Source organism: Lontra canadensis, unplaced genomic scaffold, assembly GCF_010015895.1.
Source record: "Lontra canadensis isolate GAN:19392208 unplaced genomic scaffold, GSC_riverotter_1.0 scaffold3, whole genome shotgun sequence".
Taxonomy (NCBI): Eukaryota; Metazoa; Chordata; class Mammalia; order Carnivora; family Mustelidae; genus Lontra; species Lontra canadensis.
Window position 1 is genome coordinate 38,495,943 of NW_022630997.1, and position 20,939 is coordinate 38,516,881.

General features: G+C 51.3%; 1 protein-coding gene across 4 annotated transcripts in view; it reads left to right on the forward strand.

Annotated features, from left to right (window-relative positions):
- Nucleotides 1-20,939, forward strand: part of DLG5 (discs large MAGUK scaffold protein 5) — a 116,152-nt gene that overhangs the window by 12,478 nt on the left and 82,735 nt on the right. Inside the window, exon 1 of one of the 4 annotated variants that reach the window (XM_032839063.1) lies at nt 16,803-16,821. The exons of 2 other annotated variants lie outside the window; for them this stretch is intronic. Coding sequence is in view for 1 of the 2 variants with exons in the window: in XM_032839053.1 (XP_032694944.1) it covers nt 19,920-19,971 (52 nt within the window). In the remaining variant the exon portion in view is untranslated. Of the gene's footprint in view, nt 1-16,802; nt 16,822-19,904; nt 19,972-20,939 lie in introns of those variants that run through there. One more of the 4 variants, XM_032839053.1, reaches the window with a different exon arrangement.

Here is a 20,939-nt window from a genome sequence, read left to right on the forward strand (position 1 = left end):
GGGCTAATAAAAAAATCCCCACTCTCTGCTATCCAAGAGAGTTTCATGGGCAGGAACTGAGTGAAACCCCATCTGTTGGGGTCCCTTGGAGTGGGACGGGATTACCTTTTTTTGAAACATTTTTCTTTTTCTTCTTCTATTTTCAATATCGGCACTAGCTGGCATGACCCACACTTTGCATAAGAGAACTGTTAGCCATCGCTGCATCTGTAACCAGCCCCCATGGCTGCCAGCAGGGTTGGGGGCTGCCTGTGTGGGAAGCAGCGTCATCGCAGGTCATCCCCCACGGCACTGAGCTGCTACCTCAGTGGCCATCTCCAGCCAGCGTGCGTTCTCATGCTCACAGCGTTTTTCTAGGTGCGGTGTGTCAGTTGGGCCTCTTTCTGCGTCAGCTTTGGGTTACTCGTTGAAATGATACCTGACTCTTGAAGATGTCCAGGGACCCTCGTGTGAATCATTTTGACCATTGTGAGTCGGCTGTCCATGTGTGGAAATCTGTCCCGCCAGTAGGGAGTGATGTGATAACAAACAGAAGAAAACTTAATTTTGTTTTTATATCGTGATGTAAGAAGTCCTGCTTTAAAAAATTATAATGACCTTCTCAATACTCCTGGTAATCTCTGTTCTTACTCTGGGTAGCCTCTTTTTCTTCTTATCTGGCCCCAAGTTTCATTTTCTGTTTCTGTTTCTTAAGCAGCTTAAGATTATTGAGGATCATGGTTGGAAGGGGTCTTAGGGACCACTCTGCCCAAACAGCTTAGTTTTGTAAATGAGCCACAGCAGCCCGTAGGCACAGACTCTACCAGGCTCTTAGAGCAAGCCCCTGGCAGAGCGGGCACAGGACCCAGGTGTCTTCCTAGACTGGGGTTTCTTCCAAGGTGTCTCTGCCAGCCACGGACTGGGTGGGGAGTCTGGGGAACCTTGGCTGGTTTTTCCTGATCTGGGCCTGGCTTTGCAGGCACCCAGCTTTCCAGTGAGGGTGAGCAAGTCACAGGCATCCCAGTTCATGGAGCTGTGCTCTAGCTTCTCATTCCTGACCATTGAGAAAAATCTTTCGCAGCCTGTGCGGTTGGTATTTACGTTCTGCAGACGGGCAAACCGAGCCAAGAGAGGCTTGTCGGCTTGCTCGGGGCCACCAGCTGCTGAGAGCTTGGGCAGGCTTTGGACTCCTTGTCCGTTTCTTTATAAAGACTACATTTGTTCTGGACTCGGGCCCATCCGATGAAGGTTCCCATTAAGATGTCTGTGTCCCAAGCCTCGGACCCCCCCCCCCCCGCCCCGTCACAGCATTCATTAACTCAGCACCTGTCACATGGGGAGACTATCTGGATGTAGGCATAGGACGTGACATCTAAATTTAGTGCTGAGTCAGAGGATGGGTTTGCTATTGGCAGGAGGTACCTCCTTGTCTCATTCTTTTTGTTTGTGACACAGCAAAAACTTCCAGGCTGACGGCTGTGGCTTCTTACTGCTTAGTCCCAGGACAGAGTTCAAGAAGGAACGTGATTTGGTGAAGCCTCTGGCTCTAAGGAGAAAGCCTTGGACAGGGATAAGAGGGTAAAGACCCATGGATGCTGAGTTGGAACACACCTCCCTGGCTACACTGGGTGGGGACTGGATTTAGGGAAGATCAAGAAAGTAGATAAAACTAAAATGTGCTAAATCTGGGTCCTTCTGCGGAAAAATGAGCGCTGAGCCTGAAGCAGCTTAGAATTTAGGGGCTGTGCATGTGAGAGTGCAAAAGCCTATCTAGTCCTCCTAACTCATTTCTGATAGAAAATGGCAAACTGCCCTTATAAATCCTGTCCTATTTTCTCTCCCGTTTTTCTAGCCCAGGGAGAGGAAACAAAGCAGGCAGTAGTTGTCCTTACTTTCTGTGCCAAGTTGTGGAATTTTGTATAAGCGTATTCTTCTGCTCTCAGCCCCCCTCATTTGAAGGCTTCTCGTGAAAACTCGCTAGAGGTGGCCACAGTGTCTTCTTGCATGAGATCATCTGACTTTAGGGTAGAGCCCAGATTCAGACCCGGATGTTACCTGTCAAGTCCATGTGTCCATCCATCTGCCCACCCATCATCTGGGCAGCATGTCCCTGGTCAGTGCTCTGCTAAGTGCGGAGCGTGAAAAGTTGAGAAAGACATTAGCATCACCTGTGATCAGCACCACAGACCCGTATGGGACACTCCTTTTAGCTGGAATATATATCCTATTGTTCACCAAAGGTTTTTCTTTTCCGTTGCTCTGTCCCGGAGCTTTTGGAAATGACAGAAAATAATCAGCCCGGTTTATTGACTTCCTACTCCTCACCTTCTGTTTGGTGGTTTGAAGCAAATGGTGTTTGTTTCTGTTTATTAAAGTCTTTAAGATGGGGCGCCTGGGTGGCTCAGTGGGTTAAGGCCTCTGCCATCGGCTCAGGTCATGATCCCAGGTCCTGGGATCGAGCCCCGCATCGGGCTCTCTGCTCAGCAGACAGTCTGTTTCCTCCTATCTCTCTCTCCCTGCTTCTCTGCCTACTTGGGATCTCTGTCTGTCAAATAAATAAATAAAATCTTAAAAAAAAAAAAAGTCTTTAAGATTCTCAGAAGAAAGACAGAGAAGATGGGTCCTGCCAACTAGGAGGTTATTGTCTCTTTGGAAGGCCCCAGCCAGAAGGAGCAGCTGTCCAGCCATACAGATCCCTGGAATAGATGAGGCTGCCTCGAGGAGACTGGGGTGTCCAGTGCGCTGGGCATGGGTAGAGGTCAGAGAGGCTGGATGGGCCCTGGAGATGCATAAGGAGGAAGGAGGGCCTGGTGAAGGCACACTCGGGGTGAGAGCAGGAGACTTGGAGGGGAATCTGTGAGTAGTGGGTCTTTATGGGAATTCCAGGCTTCTGCTTGGGGTGTGTACTCAACAGCCACTGAGAAAGTGAGGCTAGGCTAATCAGGCCCTGGGAGGCACAGGGCAGGCCTGGTTGCTGCTTCCAGTCGTTCTCCCTGTGACTGGTTCTCTGTGAGGCACCTTGAGCATGGGACTGGAGGCCACGGGCGGCGTTGGCATGTCCCATCCGATGGCCTTCTCTTTGGTTAAGGAGTGAGGTGGCTGAGGGGAATGACTGATCACTGGTCTCTAGCCGGTGTCCCCTGGCCGGTTCCCATAGCCTCTCTGGGCCTTATCCTTGTCTGTCTGATGGGGTCTGTGACAACACCTCCTTCCCAGAGTTGGTGTAAAAGGAGGTAAACAGTGCTGGGAAACGGTCGTGTGCATGTAGATGGTTGTATGCTCTGCGGATGGTACATGTTTCTATTGCACTGGATGCTTTGTCTATTATTCTTGTGTCTATGGTCCCGTTTCGTCTCAGTAGCAACCCTTTGGGGTTCCTTACTCCCCCTGACAAGGGAGGGGACAGCTTGGGGAGGCCGTGTCCCTTTGGGAGTCGGTTCAGTAGACTGGTTAGAGCCTGTGTCTGAGCCACGTATTGGGCTCAAACCTGGGCAAGTCAGTTTTTCCCTGTCTGTGTCTCCACTTCCCCACCTGTGAAATGAGGGTAGTAGTAGGACCTTGTACTGCAAGGGTTAAAGGAATTACTGTTTGTAAGTTGTTTAGAGCAGTGCCTGGCACTATGTAAGCATAGACTGTTTTTTATGTTATTGTTAGCACCCCTGACCTGTGGTTGTGTTAGTGGCCCCTTAAACTGTGATTTCCAGGCCAGGGTGGTTTGGTTTGTTCCCCTACTCTATCCCACACTCAGGGTGTGGTCTCCAGACCAGTGCTGGTCTGTAAACTCTAGGTTCCTGATCTGCGAGGAAGTTTGCTCCCCAGATTAGAGTAAGCGTTTGGCGAACTTTAGAGCAGTTAGTTTGACCTTGCCAGGACTCATTGAACAGGTATGGACTGCTTCAGGTGCTGTCTGATCACATGGGGTGTCACATGCGGTAGGAGCCGTGACCTGTGACCGCAGATAACAAAGTGAGCTGCACACTTCTGCTGCTGCCCACCCCTCGACAGGAGACTTCCTTGGGAGGAGCCTCTGCCACCCAAACGGAGCAGGGGAATCCATGGCATTTTGCAAGCCAGTGCATGCCTTTTGTGCTCCAGCGGTCTGACAGCTCAAGGCAGTGTGGTCTCCCGATGGAGATTTGTGTTAATGAGCAGTTGTTTCCAGTCCGTGCCACTGACGCTCTCTGTAGCAGAGGCCTTTCCTGCCCTTCTCCTAGCAGCTGTGGTTCTGGCGGGTTTGCGAAGCATCCACTGTGAACTCTGTTCCTTTCCACCTCTTAGGCTGGCAGCAGCTAGAAAGCTGGATGCTGGGGCGCCTGGGTGGCTCAGTCGGTTAAGCATTCGACTCTTGATTTCAGCTCAGGTTGTGATCTCGTGGCTCTGGGATCCAGATTCGCATCAGGCTCTGTGCTTCTAGTGGATTCTACTTGTCCTTCTTCCTCTGCTCCTTCCCTGACTTGCGTGTTCTTTCTCTCTCTCTCTCAAAGCAAGCAAGTGAGCAAGCTGGCTGCTGTCCGTGCACAGCAGAGTGTTGGGGGTGCAGGAACTTACCCCTGCTGGTGCAGCCATTCTGGAGCCTCTTGTAGGATCCTACACTGTCGTCCCCCTCCTGGGTGGGGATCGCCCAGCCTGTCATGCCGGTCCCTGAGGGGACAGGTTCACCACAGTGCCTGGTGGCGTCCATCCTTGGGAGAGCTGATGTGTGCAGTGGCAGGCCTGAGCCCGCAGTCCTCTGCAGCAGTTGCAAATGACTGATGAGACACTCGAGGCAAAGCATCGATTTCAAAGCATAGTGCTCAGGAAGAAGTAAGTAGAGATGGATAATGCTGTGCTAGTAGGTAAGTTAACCATACAGATAATACCCATTTTGCAAGAACACAATATAAACACAAAAGAATGGTTGCCTGTGGATGTGGGGGAGGAGAATGGCCAAGGAAATGGGACTAAGAGGAACTAAAACGAGAGAGGGAAGGAAGATCATCATTTCTCCTGCAGGCTGCTGTCTTTGAGGGCGGGGCCTCTTGCCTGCACCGCGTTGGCTCTGCCCGATCGCTCAGCCTCTGGTGCTGTGGCATCTGTGTGGCTGAGCTGCCACCCTCAAGCAGATTGTTCACTCAAAAATGGCCTCTGTGAAGAGTTCCCCAGACTGGTATTGGGCCACTGGGCAGGGGCAGCTGTTCATGGAACAATGGACTCAGTAGGGACGCAGGTGTTTTAATCATCTAGGTGATCATAGGGGATAAGAGATGAACAATGCTTGATTTGAACTTGGCATGTCAGCAATGCTTGCAAAACCCCACGTTCTCGTCTTGGTCTTTGGGGGAGAGTATGGGCAGGCATCCTGTAAGTTGGTTCGTTAAAAAACAGCTCTGTTCTGTGTGTTTTTTGATCGCGTGATGCCGCATCATGCAAACTGTAAGAGGGAGACGGGATTTCAGCTTCAGGAAGGTGAAATCCTGTTTAGGATAAGGGATTATCTTTTAATTGCCAGAAGATACTGCTTTAGGAAAGGGAATGAGCTCCTGGCTGCTGGAAGTGTTGGAGTAGGACTTGAAATACGGCAGGGAGGGAGTGCCTCTGTCACGTTCATGGTTGGAATAGGTGCTACTTGTAATCCTTCCTGCTCTGACTGAACTGGGCTTCAAATTTTAGGTCTGGTGCTGATAATTAAAACAGAAAAGTTACTTGGTTTATTTATTTTTTAAAATTTTATTTGTTTACTTGATAGAGACAATGAGAGAGGGAACACAAACAGGGGGAGCGGGAGAGGGAGACGCAGGCTCCCCGCTGAGCAGGGAGCCCGACGCGGGGCTTGATCTGAGGACCCTGGGATTGTGACTTGAACCGAAGGCAGGTGCCTAGCAACTGAGCCACCCAGGTGCCCCCAAGTTACTTGGTTTAAAAAAATATTATATAATCAGCTATGCTTATGGTAGAGAATTTAGGAGAGGTAGATAATCAAAAGGAAAATAAGTTTGCAGGCCATCTTGCTAATTGGAGACAACCACTCTACATTTGCTTTTTCTAGAGTGAGAAAGGAAATCACTTCTTGTGGATGTACAGTATTGTCCTCTTCTGATGGGTCTCACCCATTCCCCCCGCCTGGAGGTTCAGAGATTTCCCACTTTCAGTACAAATCATGCTTGAGTGACTATCCTGATGCATCGATATTTGTGTGCTTCTCTATGTCTTTGGGGGAAGTTGCTGGACGCGGTGCTGTGGGGTCAACGGGCATGGACATCTTTGATGCACGTTGCCAGGCTGATGTCACTGATTGAGTCACTGCTAGGTTTGTCCAGGTGCGGCGCAGGTGGTCTTTTTCAGAACCCCCCACCCCCCCGAAAGCTCCTGAAAACTGGGACTCCTGGGTCCCACCCCAGGTCTCCTGAGACAGAACCTGGGGCGTGGGCTGGTCTCTGCATCCGTATTTTTCAGTGTGCAGGGGACCCTGACTCAGGGCACACGGCATTTCCTCTGTGTCTGAGCTGCTGGGAGAGGGGAAGCAGAGAAGCCCATCTGTTCTGTGTTGTCTGAGGGAGGACTGTGATGTTCACGCCAGCTGGGGAGGACTTTGAGCCGGAAGGGCGCAGTTTGGGACCTGCCTCGGGCCCCATTTTCCTGTAAGATGCGAGTCTCCGAGTGGTTTTGATGAGCTGGAATACTCTTTGTACGTGAGCGTTCCTCTTACTGGTGTCACAAGGTGAGAAGGATCTCACTGGGCCAGGCCAGATCTGGGAAGGGAGCTCTGGGAAAAGTGGGTCAGGACGCACAGCTCCTCTTTCGGCCTCTTCCCCAAGGGGATCGGGACCGATAACTGTTGGAGCAGGTGCTGTTGGCTGAGGCCCTCCAGGCGCTGGCGTCTTTCTGTCCAGGCCAGCAGAGAGGAGCTGCTTTTGCCTCTGGATCACCGCCTCCTGGGTCCAGTAGTGAGAGTGCCAGGAGGCCCAAGGCTGAGCACCGGGGGGCCATGGAGAAGGCCGGGAGGTCACTCCACAGCAGCGTGGCCCCCGGGAGGCACCCTGTGGATATGCTGCGTCCTGACACTGGAGCTGGTGGTCCTGATGGGGTTGCTTCGGTGTCCCCAGCTACGGAAGTACTGTTTGCCATGTGTAATCTCCAGCAGGTTGCTCTAGACAGGCTGTTTACCAGTTGTCCCTGCAAAGGTCAGGTCCGCCTCTGACTGTCCTGTTTCCTGGGCTGTAAGTCTAGAAGGGAGATCATTCATTCACTTATTCAACCTAACACACCGAGCTATGGTGGTGTCGAGATGAATGATCTGTGTTACGAAGCAGACAGCAGTGCTTCTGGCTTGGGGACTGGTAAGTTGTGCTCTAATGTGGTTAGAGACAGCTCTATGAAGCACAGCCAAGCAAGGGATTGATTTTGTCGGACGGAAGGGAGAGTCAGGCTCAGGGCCAGCTCATGGAGGACGTAATTGGAGAGCTGGGCTTTGAGGACTGAGTCAAAATCAGCAGGTGTTGGGTAGGTGCCTTCCAGGCAGGGGAGGAAAGAGCAGTGAGTCAAGGAGGAGCCAGGTATTCTGGGTAATCATGGGCCCTGTGGTGACTGGATGTTCAGGGAGGGGCTGGAGTGGGCAGGGCCTGGGCCACGGACCTGGCCTCCAAGTCTGCTTTTGACGCATCCCAGCTGTGTGGTTTAGGCCAGGTGCTTAATATTTCGGAGCCTTGGCTTCCTCCCCTGTGAGATGCGGTAATCAGACCAACCTTAGAGGAAGTTATTAAATGGTGGAATACACATAAAATGTGTAGTGTGTAGCCTAGGACTTGGCAAAGAATCACACGCTCCATAAATGTTTGTTTTCCTCCTTGCAAAGCTAGGTGAGACTTTTTGACTTTATCCTAATAGGCCAGAGGAGCCATGGAAGGTTGTGGAGCATGGGATTTGTAAGATTATATCTATTTATTTGGGTGTTTGTGTGTTTTAGAGATAACTTCGGTAGTCTTTGGGTGGCTACTTTTGGGGTCTGGGGTGGTTAGGCTAGAGACGCAGGCCAAGACTGGGAGGAGTGAGAAGAATCCTGCCTCACATGATCTCCTTTTGGATTTCTTGTCTGCCAGCTCCAGTGGGCTGCTGGGATGGCCTGCCTGAGCTTTGGGCAGAGGTTTTGCCAGGAGAGAGTAGAGTGTGAAGTGTGTTCGCAGGGAGCCAGATAACCCTAAGGGAAGCTACAGAACTGGATACTTGTGGGGCTCGAGTCTGGTCATAAGAAAGGCTGGGTTAGATCCTGTGGGATGGGTCACGATGGCGACAGTTGGCGTGATGGCAGCCATAGTGTAACCATAGTACACATTTACTGACCACTTCTGGTGTGTGCTAGGGAGCTTTTGTTGATGTCTCGGGACTCGTCCCAACCACCAGAAGATGAGAGGCTGTTATTGTCCCCATTTATAGATGAGGGAACTGAGGCAAAGAGAGGGGAAGTTACTTGCTCAGAGTCCCAAGCTAGCAAGTCAGGATTTCACCCCTGATGGTTGGAATTCACAGGGCACACCGCAGAGTGGTGGCAGGAAATGGAGCAGCTGTTAGATTTGGAGTTTTGGCTACCAGTTCCAGCTGGTAGGTTTTAGTTGCCCACAAGAAAGAGCACTGGGCACAAAGAACTGGTCAGGGACGGGATGGTTGCCTTTGGAGGTGATGTGCTTCCGAGCCTGGGAGAGCCTGGATGATTGCCTGCTAGGGCTGCTACGGGAGTGGGGGAAGGCGAGCCTGCACCTCCTAGGGAGAGGGGCTACCTGCCTCCCCTCCCCTCCCTGCCAGCCTCCAGACTTCCCAATTGTTGTCCCTACCTCCCCCATGCCTTCTTCTCCCACAGTCTTCACAGGGGCAGGCACAGAGCTAGCCCCTTGCAGGGCGATGCGAATGAGCACACTGGGTCTTAGAGAGTGTCGCTACTGTATTGTAAATGAGGGCAGGCCTTCAGAAGTCAGCCTGGCAGGTGGCACAGAACTCCGGGCTGGTCCATGAGTTATCAGAGCACATGCAGGGGTGCAGGTCCTGGGCAGGACCTCGCCAGTCAGTCTCAGTGGTCTTGCTGGCCTTGCCTGCCCCCAGAATTCCTCTTGCTGTGAATCCCAGGCAGCCCGCCACAGCCTGTCCACGCAGCTGTTCTGGGATCGCAGACCTCTTTGCCACATCTGGGTGGAAAGAAGATCCTAGAACCGCTGCCTCATGCTGGCACGAGACCCGTGTGCCCAGTGAGAGCGCCTTCCCTCCTCCTGTCTTTGCATGTGGCGTTTGGCGACCCTGCAGAGCACAGCAGCTCCCGGCCCTTCCTCACCGCCTGCCTCGCCCTCTCAGGCGTGTACAGGCTTGTCGACAGCCAGGCCTCGGAGGGGCAGGAGCCCCGCTTCCTCGGGAACAAGGAGCAAGCCCCAGCCTGAAAGGAGAGACCCGGGGCCCGGCCTCGTGACTTGTGTGCCCTCCGGAGCGGCTCCTCTGCTGGTGCCAGATGGTGTCATCCGGGGGTTGGATTAAAAGATAACTCTGTTGGCAGGAGGAGCGGCCCTTTGCTGGCTGTAATCACCAGGCCATGGTGAGCTCTGTGCGGGTGCTCCCAGCCCCTGCTGCTGGGTACCTCTGCCTCTCCTCTTGCTGCCCTCCAGTCATTTCCTTCCTTTTGCTAGGACTGCCCTCCTCAGATGGCACCTCTGCCTCCGTCTCCCTCTGGGGACAGGTTTTAAAGTCCTAATGAACAATCCAGCAGAGTTTGCTTTCCTTGTTCTCTCTTCATGTGGGGAGGAAGGTGCTCCTTCCGAGTTGGCATGGCCCTGAGTGGTCTTGGGTGGGCCCATGCCCTTGGACCCTGAGTTGGTGGTCACAGGGCTCCTGAGGCTCTCTGAGTAACCCCAGGTGGCTGTGCTGCCCATGGGCAGTGGAGTTGGAGAGGAGAGCCCTGCCCAGAAGTTCCCGTGCCTTCAGGTAACATGCAGGCAAGGGGGCCAGAATGTTTTGGTAAAATATTTCCAGGCTTTTTCCCATGTGCTTATCTTTGGACAGACCCTCATTTTGGGAATCTATTTCTCCCTCCTCTCTCCCTCCCTCCTTTTTTTTTTTTTTAAGTCATTGTACCATTAAAAAAAAACGGTACAATAGACTTTTTTCTTTATGTATTATTTGCCTAAACATTCATTTATTAAGAGAAAAAATGCTCTTAGAGTATTTTCCTTCTTGGGTAGGTAAAACATGCAGCATTACTCATCTATTTTTTTTTAAATCAGCAATTAAATAGCAACAATTTTAAAGAATTATCTAGACAGTGGTATCATGAGCCTTTTTTTTCATATTTTTGTTTTAAGCAAATTTCTAACATCACTGTTTTTTCCCCTGACATTTTGTTTTGTAAGTTTTCTGATGCGCGGAAAGTCCAAAGAATAGTACAAAAAACATTTGTACTGTCTTCACCTATATTCACCAGTGGGAAACAGCCTGCCACATTTGCTTTTTCATTCGGTCACTCCCTGTATACTCAGATATGATTGTTTCTACTGATTTGCTTGGGGAAAAATGGTGGACATCAGGACACCTCACCCATGAGCACTGAAGCGTGTGTCACGTGGGAGCCAGGACACATTCCCACGTGACACACCACCACTCTTGCACTACCTGAGGAATTCCATGCCAATACAGTACGTTCTACTCTGCAGTCCTTTTCAAGTCTCCCTCATTTGTCCTAAACATGCCTTTATAGATTTTTTAAAAATCAAGGCTATAATAAACCTGTATTTGGTTGTTATGCTAATGTTATTTTAAAAACATGGATTATAAACTTGGTTATCCAGGATTGACCCATCTTTGTTAGAACATAGTGTTGTAACACAGATGCAGACGTATGTATGTTACTCACTGATATCCCTTAGGCAGTCTTAGAGTTCTGGAATCATGGAAGGGGACTGGGAGATCCACCTCTCCTTTTTTTTTTTTTAATTTAAACAGAATCTGTGGTCTCAGCATGGGAGAGACTTTTCCAGTGTCCCGGTTTGAAGTCCGCATATGTGTTCTGAATTTCTTTGGTTTATGAAATCTGACACCTCCAAGTCTGGACATTTTAAGCTGTCCTGCTAAATTCTTTTAAGTACCCAGGGCTCAAATATACCATTGCCTGGAGTGGTACAGGTCATTTGACATAAAACAGAGAAAAACTAGTGGTGTCTTCTACAATCAGAATCTCCCTCTCCTCTCTCCCCTCTTAGTGTGGGGTCACTGGCCTCCTTAGCTCTGGACACCCTCAGAAGGGCTGATCGCTGCAGCAGGTTGGGGGGATTGCCCCAGTATCAAAGCCCAGCGAGGGGAGGAAGGATGTCCTGAAGATGGGGGAGGAGGGATAGGCGTGACAGGAGGTGGGAGGGAGGGAGGCAGGCCAGCGTGGTTCTGGCCTTACAGAGCCAGGCCTCTCAGTTGGCCCGAGGGTCAGTTGGTGGAGGGCCTGCTCTAGGTCTCCCTCAGAACTGAGAATGGGTCCTTGATTGGAATTGGTCAGACTGGTTTTAAGTCCAGCTGTGGGGCTGTCTTATCCCTTTCCCTGAACCCTTCATCTACAATAGGGTTGTCGAGACGATCCAAGAGAAGTTGGGTGAGTGGCTTTGAAATTGCCATGGAAGGAGGTGGGCCTGTCCTTAAGAATGTCCATGGTGGGGGGCGGGGGGAGTGCTGTTGGCAGGCTCATCCTCCTGGGAGCTGTTGGAGACTGGTATATGACAAGCCTGCTCAGGACTGGGTTGGGGGGCAAGCACCAAAGAGGGGAGGGCAAGAGAAAGGAAAGGTGGCGTTCCAGAGCAGGAAGGCTGCAGTGTGCGCCCCCGGGGAGGAGCTTCTGGGACGAGGTCCGGCTTGAGCCTTACTGGGTGCGCACCGGTAGAGAAGAGATACAGTGAGAATCAGGGAGCAGAAAAGTCAGGGCCTGCCCTCAAGAAGATCCCCAAAAACAGACTGGCAAGGAGAAGGCTGCTTTAGGACTGTGTTTCGAGGAAAGGGTTACTTGGGATTATGAGTTGTTCTTCTTACCCCATCTCAAAAAAAAAAAGCTTTATTCTTTACTGACAATAAAGCACACACATTCATGTAGAAAATTCAATTAATGAAGAAGAAAAAGGAAAGGCACACAAAATCCCAGAGGCAACCCCATTAACATTGTGCTGGGGGAAAATGGAGCTTTGATTATATGCCAAACATCGTGCCAAATGTTATCTCATTTCATCCTCACAGAAACCCTGGGAGGTAGGCTCTTTTATTATCCCTGTTTTATGGGAGAGGAACGTGCAGCACAGAGAGGTTAAGGAAGGTGCCCCAAGTCACACAGAACGTGTTTGAGCTGGGACTCCCAGCAGGCGGGTAGGCTTCAGAGCTCACGCTGGTGACCACTTGGGGACACTGACCACCCCCGCCGACATCCGATCCGTTTTGTATGTGTGTGTGTGTGTCCTTATACACATGCAAGGCACGATTCAGATTCTCAGTTTCTGATAGAGATGGTAGCCACCACGCACTGGTGCATACGGTGGGCATGGCTGTTCTGCCTCGACTTCCACCCACAGCTCCTTGTACAAAAGCCTTTGGTCAGTGGCCTGCAGTTTAGAAACAGAGGTTTTGGGGCACCTGGGTGGCTCAGTTGGTGAAGCCTCTGCCTTTGGCTCAGGTCATGATCTCAGGGTCCTGGGATTGAGTCTCATGTTGGATTCCTTGCTCAGTGAGGAGTCTATTTCTCCCTCTCCCTCTCCTCCCCTCATCCCACCCTTGCTCTCTCTCTCAAATAAATAAAATCTTAAAAAAAAAAAAAAAGTTTTTGCCTACTTGCTCTAGTTGCCCGAGGGATTGAGAAATCAGTCTATCTGGGGGAAGGACCCAAGATATGGCCATGTTAGGAAAAGGAGATGGCGGGGGTTGGGGATGCTCCTCAGCTTACGCTCAGGGGGTAGATGGGGTCTAAAGCTGTCATCCCCTCTCCCCATTGCCATTAGTAATGTTTTCTCCAGTGAGAATTGGTAAAGCAGGTAAGGGCGTCGGCAGTGATTTCTAGTCCATAGGGTGTGGTTATTCTTTGGTTATTTTTTATTTGACCATCTGAGCTTCCTTGGACTTCAGTCCTTCTGCCCCAGGGCCTGGGATGGTCCACAGCTGGTACTTCCCTGTGGCATCCAGGGACTGGCTGTGGACTTAGCGGTTCACAGCCAGGAGTTGCTGCCCAGAGAGATATGGGATTGGCGGGTGTGGCTTGCCTGGGGGCAGGCATTCCTGGAAGCCTTCCCCGCCCCAGGACAGTTGTTAGAGTGAAGGGAGCCCTGCAGGGACTAGCACAGCCTCTCTTTACCTTATTTTCCTAGCTGTACAGTAGGCTGATGCGGTCTGTGTTCTTGCCGCCTACCAGGGTCACAGGAGGCATGAGGAGCTGGGACGTGGGGAGATGCGGCATCATCGGGGATCTCAGTCCCACTGGTGCCTGGTCCTCAGTGCCCGTGCAGTTTCCTTCTCTCGCCTTGCTCTGGCGCAGGCAGGCAGACAAGGTGAGATTTGTCGATCCTCCATTCAGAGCGGGCTGTTCCTGTGGTCGCATGACCCGCACACGCGTGTCAGAGGCAGGGGTGGAAGCAGGTGCAGCCTCCAGGCCGGTTCTCTAAACCCCGCAGCGTCCCTAACCCACTGCATGCTGCACACTATTCTTGGCGCTTGGAGGCTCTTTGTTTCTTCACCCAGTTGCCCAGCACTGTGTTCAGTCTGAGAGGAGAGCAGGAAGCCAGGGCACGAGATTCGGCTTTGTTTGCCCAACTCTGAGGCTGGAGTACCTCTGTGGGTCATTTGTGTGTTCAGTGATTGTTTACCGAGCACAGATGCTTGCCTGGTCCTGTGGGAGATGCTGGAGCCACAGACATGAAGGCGGTAACACCCCGGTCATGGGGAGCTCACCGTGCGGTGTGGGTGGTAGCTTGTGAAGAGTCTATGCTGATGCAGTGGGCAGGTGCGGTGCCCAGCAGAGCAGGGTGTGCTCTGGGAGCGTGGAGGTACGCAGTCCTGACTCTGCCAGAACCTCAGTTTCTCCATCTGTCAAATGGGTGCATTGGAGTACATGTTATTCGGGGTCCCTTCTGTCTTCTACATTCTCTGTTTGTGAAAGGAGAGTTATCCTGGGGGCTAAAACACACCTAGCATCAGCCAAAATTTTGTTTAAGGTGCTCTCAAGTCAGATGGAGAGAGGAGGGTCTCTTGGGTTCTGTATCTCTTTTCACAAACAATTACTCATTCTCCAATGGGCCAAATACATGTGTTTTGTATGGCCAGGGAGTGTTTTTCTCATAAGCTGGTTTGGCGTATGGCTCTGTGCCAGTGCTAGCAGACTGCTGTAGGTCACTGGGTAGGGAGGGATTGAGGGCACGTGTCAGATGTGCTCCTTCAGATCGGAGCCTGGACTGGGTGTGAGTCCATTGGCCGGGTGTCCTAATGAAGCATCCTGGTTCCCAAGGCCACATCAGGCCGATATGTGTGTCTGTACCGAGTCTGGGCTTGTGGGTACCACATGCACAGACTGTGGGAGCGGGGTGAGGTCACTGTGACCCCGAGTCCCTGAACCAGGCCGCAGCAGGGGGTAGGCCTGCGACCAGGTTTGAAGGACGGTCAAGTTGGAAGGGGAGATTCCAGGGGTCTGTCCCCTGGAGTAACCTCTTTCTCGGCCCTACACTAAGGCTCATACAGTCAGTGAGTGGTAGAGCTAGATGCCTCCTGAGCCTGTGCTCCCGTGTCCTCAACGCTCCTCGGACAGTGAGTTTTTCAGCAAACCAGTGTCTCATTAAGAAGAGGCACTGAGATGCTCTCTTTTCAGTTGGGTCCAAGAGCCTTTTTCATGGTGTCCTGTGGAGTGATGTGTATGTGGTGGGGACTGGAGGGGAATGGGGGCCTAGAGAATGAGTGGAGGGGCATCGCTCTGTCTGCTGTGTGAGCACTGTGGGGCAGGAGGAGGGAGGGGAAGGCTAGCTTGCTGTGTGCGAGCGAACTGCCCAGCCTGGCTGGGGTGTACGTTCACTATTGGCAGAACACAGATACCTGGACTCTCACCTCCTCTCCTCCCTCACTGAATCCCTGCTGTGTTAACACTTACTTCCGGGTGCTGGGGGCAGTATAGAGGTTAACAAAAGCCTCTTCTTGGGAAGTCATCATCAGGACTGGATATTTAATTTGCAGCCTGGTGCAAATTGAAAATAGAGGGCCCCTGCTCATAAATCATTAAGGATCAAGACGATGACAGAAGAGCATGAAGCCGGGTGTGGGTTTGTAAGACTGCACTGACCATGCACCCTGATGCCGGCCCAGGTCCTTTGCCTTGTGGGCTGGGCTGGCAGACGTCTGTTAGAACCATGAGCAAGTACAAGCAGGGTAATGGCAGAACAGGTGATTTCCAGCTGGAGGGATCTGGGAGGCCTCCCTGGAGAGGTCTCCTCTAATGCTGGACCTGGAGGTATGGCTAGGACTGTGCTGGCGGTGGGGATGGGGTAGAACCCATGGGCACATGCAGGGAATGGTAAGCAAGTGGCCCTAGAGCCTGGCCAGTGGGCTGGGTGGTGGTGGGGAGCAGTAGGGGCAAGGATAGGCTGGGCTCAGTCCTTGAAGACCCTTGAATGCCAGCCTCAAGGCAGGCTTTGTTTTGTAGCCAGCGATTGCGGGGAGCTGGGAGATGGCCCAGCTGGGCTCTGGGAGCACTCTGGGGATTGGTGCTCCTTGATATTCCAAAATCTGGGAGTGGCTCTGCTGTTGAGACACTGGACACTTGCTATTCTCTTCATCCTCCCAGGCTTCTGCAGATGAGGAAGTGGAGGAGTGGACAGGTGTTAGGGACCTTGTCCGCAGTGGCTGGTCGTGGAGCTGGGATCCTAGAGACACGAGGTGAATCAGGAGGCTGATGCAACGGTTGAGCTCTGAGGGGTGCCTGGATTGTGGATGTGGGCACCTGTGTGGCTCTCATGGACAGGAGTTCCCAGCAGCTGAATATGCCGTGCAGTCCTGCTGGGTGGCCTCCTGTGGTGGCTCAGTGGCAGCAAGGTGGGGGCACCCCACCTCGAGAAGCTGCTTGCCCTTCTCATTGGTGGATCCTTCCAGTTGTTACCTCTTGGTTTTCGGCTGCAGTCTGTCTCCGAGTTTCTCCTTTTCCTCATCATCGTCCTTTGGGCATGTAAAGACAGTAGTCTGTTCCTCCAGAGCTTTACTTACTCCTTTTTTGCAACTCTCGGTTCTTTCGTCTCGTTTGCTGTGGTTTTGTGCTGAATGTGGTGGTTCAGGTGTGGTTAGCAGCTGGGAGACCTGGGATTGACCTTGCTTGTCTCAGCAGGGCTGTTGGCTTTTGGATCTTTCCACACTTTTCAGATGCTCATTATCTTTGGCCTCCACCCGTGGGGGGCTGGTGGTGCCCCTCCCCATCATGCATCTACTGGACCATGTCCCTACACATTTCCAAGTACCCCCTTGGAGAACTGCACTCTTTTACCTTGCACCCCAAGAGCTGCTCTGTTATTCCTGTGACTCCTTGTGAGTCCTCAGTGTCAGAGGACCTGATGCTTAGTGTTGAGGGACAGAGGTGGAGGCGAAATAGCCTGGAGCTGACCCTGCCTGACCCTTCCTGGCCCTGGAAGCTGAATCCTACAGCCTCCTAGCCGGGCAGGTGCTTGGTAACTTGACACTGCCTTGCTAATTGTCTGTTGAGGTCACAGTGAGTCCTTGTCACACCCATCTACCAGGACCACAGTACCCGACTGGGCCAACTGGTTGAGCCACTGTTCTGGGCACTCATGGGAAACAAGTGGCCTTTGTGGTGAGCTGGTGGACAGAGTGGCCGTCAGCATGGGCGAGGTGGTTGCACACGCAGGCCTGCTGGACTGGGTGGGGCCCAGGGCAGCTAGCTCTGAGCTGGGGGGCCTGTAGTGGACCCATTTCCTTGATGATGGGGGTGTGGGGCACAGAGTTGCATTCCTCTCCTCTTTTGGTTGCTGTTGAAGACAGTGTTTTCCAGTGGTTTTCTAGTGCCTGTATCAAGAGACTTCATGGATTCTTTTACCTGGCAGAGGCCTGGGAGGTCCCCTAGGAGCTCTCACCCTTCTTCATGGCTGGGTTTTTACCATCTCCTTGAGATGCCACCAGAGGGGAAATGAGACTCAAGGAGATTGGAATGTTTCAATTTTGGCAATTCTTTAGGTATCTTGAAGGAATCCTTCCATCACTTTCCCACCCAAACACAAGCCCCAAACATACCATAACCACACATTTCAAAAGACCACACACCGAACTTGGTAAACATTAGGTGATGTGGTTTAATTGGGTTTAAAGTATGGAACTTGAGAGGAAGATGTATTGAGTAGTAGGGGCTGGGCTGGTCCTGCCAGAAGTCCTGGCCTCAGAATTCCACTTGCCCCACACATGGTGATTACAGAAAGGTGAATTTGGGCACATGCCTAGCTCTGTTCTGAGGCTATTGGATGAGGCTCCGGGGAATGATCTTACTATAAAAAAGTGGCTGGCCCTTTAAAATGGCTCCAGGGACACCGGGTGGCGCAGTCGGTTGAGCATCTGACTCTTGGTTTTTACTCAGGTCATGATCCCAGGGTCCTGGGATCAAGCCCTGCATCAGGCTCCCTGCTCAGTGGGGAATCTGCCTTTCCCTCTGCTCGCCACCACCCCCCACCCCCACTCCTGTGCTCTCTCTCAAATAAATAAATAAAATCTTGAAAAAAAAAATGGTTCCAGAAGAATTGGTATCGTTAACTAAAACTGCATTCAACACTTTTGCCCAATGAGCATTAGTAATAGTTTTAACCCACTCCTCTAACCCCATTCAGATGGGAATTCTGCTTCTTTTCCTCTGTCCTCATAGTTTTGTTGCTCCCCACCTTGAAACTTTTTTTTTTTTTTTTGGTATATTCTTTCATATTTTCTCTCAGGTCATCTGGAGGCAAGATGGGCTAACAGAGATGGGGACATGCACAAAGGAGCTGCAGGAGGAGGGGCCCGGCATGGTCATTTCTCTGGGACTGTGGGGGGCTGAGCCTATAGGCTCCTGCTGCATTTCGCCTTTTGGTAACTCAACCAGCTCCTGCACTCTGAGTTTGCTCTGCTCTCCCAGTGCTCCCAGCCACCCTCCCCGCCCCCCTCTCTCATCTTTGATGTAGTTGCTGTGGACAGAAAGCTCGGAAAATGAAAGAACAAGTTGTAGACTCAGAATGTTTGCCCCCAAGGAAAGTGCCTATTTGCACAAAATCCTGTCTGATACTTTCCATTTTGACTAAGAAGCTGGGGGCCCAGCAGGCTGCAGGAAATGTGAAAATCAGCACTTGGCTGGGCTGCATGCTGATGGTAGCCCCCTGTCTGAGCCCCGTCTGTCAGTTGAGATCTGAATTTTTCCGATGAAGATCACTGGCCAGCCACGGGCGACTGCGGCCTGAGCTGCAGGCACGCACGCTGTGAGTGGCTTTGGAGCCTGCTTGTCTGCCCCTCAAGGTCTCTTCTTTGTTTTTCTGAAATGTGTTGAAATGGAACATGCTTTTAAAAATGGATGTTTTTCTGGAGATGACCTGCCTGGGACTGTTGATCTTGGGGGTCTTCTCCTTTCTGCCCCTTGAGTCCCTTATCTTATCTCAGCGGATAGCATGCTGGCAAGGGCTGCTTGTTTTGTTTTTCTTAAGTCCCTTTTTATTTTTTTATTTTATTTTTTTTAAGATTTTATTTATTCATTTGACACAGAGAGCGCACAAGCTGGGGAGCAGCAGGCAGAGGGGGAGAAAGAAGCAGGCTTCCCGTTGAGCAAAGAGCCCGATGCAGGGCTCCATCCCAGGACCTTGGGATCATGACCTGAGCCAAAGGCAGACACTTAACCTACCGAGCCACCCAGGTGCCCAATCCCCTTTTTATTCTTAATAGTCGTTCCAAATATATGCCTTTTGATTACTTATTTGCTCACAGCCTGAAGATTCTACAGAATTCCTTAACTGTGTTAACATTTTTTCCTTAAGAATAATTTTTTTTCTGATTATCAAAGCAATGCTCATTAAAAAAAAAGGGTGGGGGGTAGATCCAAGAACTGTAACAAGGTAGAAAGCCTGAGTTCCCTTAAACCTGAGTATTTGCTGGGGGCCCAGGGCTGGGGAAGAAGGCTCAGTGGCCTCAGAGATTGGTCATCTGGGGGGTGGGGCCCTTCTGGGAATCATATTATGACTGCTGAGTGGGTGAGGGTCCGCCGAGGGGTTTGTTTTAGAGGCAGTTTGGCCATAGTTAAAGGGGCAGGGCTTGGAGGTGAGTGCAGCTAAGTGATCTTGTTCCTTAATCTGTCTGAGTTTCAGGGCCCCTGTCTGTAAATTGGGAATAATAGCAATACCTCTTTCCTGGAGCACCGTGTAATTTAAGTAAGATAACAGAATTTGATGGTTTTTCATGGCTGGCACTATACTGGGTGTCTGTATTAGAAAAGGAGCCCAGAGCCTGGCACAGTCACAACTGTGATAGTGCCATAACAAAGTAGCCCACGCAGGGGGGTTCAAACCCCAGCCGTTTATTGTCTCACAGTCTTGGAGGCTAGAAGGCTCCAATGAAGGTGTTGGCCGGGGATTTCTTGGGCCACTCCCCATGGCTGTAGATGACTGTCTTTGTGTCCTTCTGTGTGCGCTCATGTCTGTGTCCAGACTTCCCCCTTTTATAAGGATTAGGGCCCAGATTACTGACCTCATGTTAAGTTAATACCTCTTTTACCCTATCTCTAACAGTCATATGCTGAGGTACTAGGGCTTAGGACTTAAACTGTGAATTTTGGGGGGGACACAATTCAGCCCTTCACAGCTATTATTTCTATTATGCATGGTTCTATAGTGATGGAGGGGTCTGAAGCTGGCCTTGGCACTGTCTCCACTCTCCAGCTGTCCGTGTGACCTGGCTCAGTCGTGCTTCCTCTGGACATCTGCATAATGTCAGGGCCAGGCAGGACAGGGGTCCTCGTGAGCTCTGACACAACTGAAGGTAATTGGAAAATGGGGATCCAACACTCACTCTTCAAACTTGCACTGTTTGCCTTGTGCTGGGTTTAGGGAGAGCAGGCACAGTGATGCAGGCATGGGGGTATCCTTGGGTCTTTTTGCTCTCAGGGCTCCTAGCTGATGGCCAGTGGACCAGGAGCTAGGAGAAGATTGGGATTTTCGGGGGCTGGTCCACTTTGGCTTCATTTGCTGTTCTCTGTGGTCATGGATGTGGATTTTGGCTTTTTCTCTGTTGAAATATTTTCTCTTGTTACTCAAGATCTTGTTACTTTCTCTCCTGAGGGCCGCCTGTGTATGAAAGATAACCCACATCCCTTTGTGCATTTGAAATACTTCTCTGGTTTCCTCCCCCGTTTCCTGGGGTTGACCTGGGGCACTTTGAAGACCCTTTGTGGCCAGATTCTGCCCCAGGTGGGTGGCTTTCTGCATTTGAGGGAAGAATGACCATGGTAATATTTCCTGGACATTAGGACGTGAGATTGGTTATGCGCTCAGGTTGAAGGTAAATGGAAGCACCAGATTCACTGAAATAGTAGGTGTGAAATTGGGACATTATGGAAGGATTTTTTGGGGGAAACTTGTTCGAGGTGTTTCCCCTTATTTGGTGGGAGGTGGGGTGGCGTCAGAGAGGAGCACTCACTGCCTGAGTGCGTTGGTGCCCTGGGTCTGTAACCACAGGTGTTGAGAAACTCCTCACCCCTCCTCACCCCTGTGTGACTGCGGGTGAGTACATGCAGCTGTCCTTTTTGTAATACAGTGTAAAATGTCCCTGCGGTTTCAGGAATGGATTCTTTCCACCCACTTCTGGAGGTCACCTTTTTAAAATCCACACAAGGCGCTGTGTAAACAAAGGGTGAACCCTCCTGTATGGTGTCCCCTCATTCAAGAGGGAGGGTGCATTAAGTGTCCTAGGGCTCTTTTCTTTTCTTTTTTAAAAGATGTTATTTATTA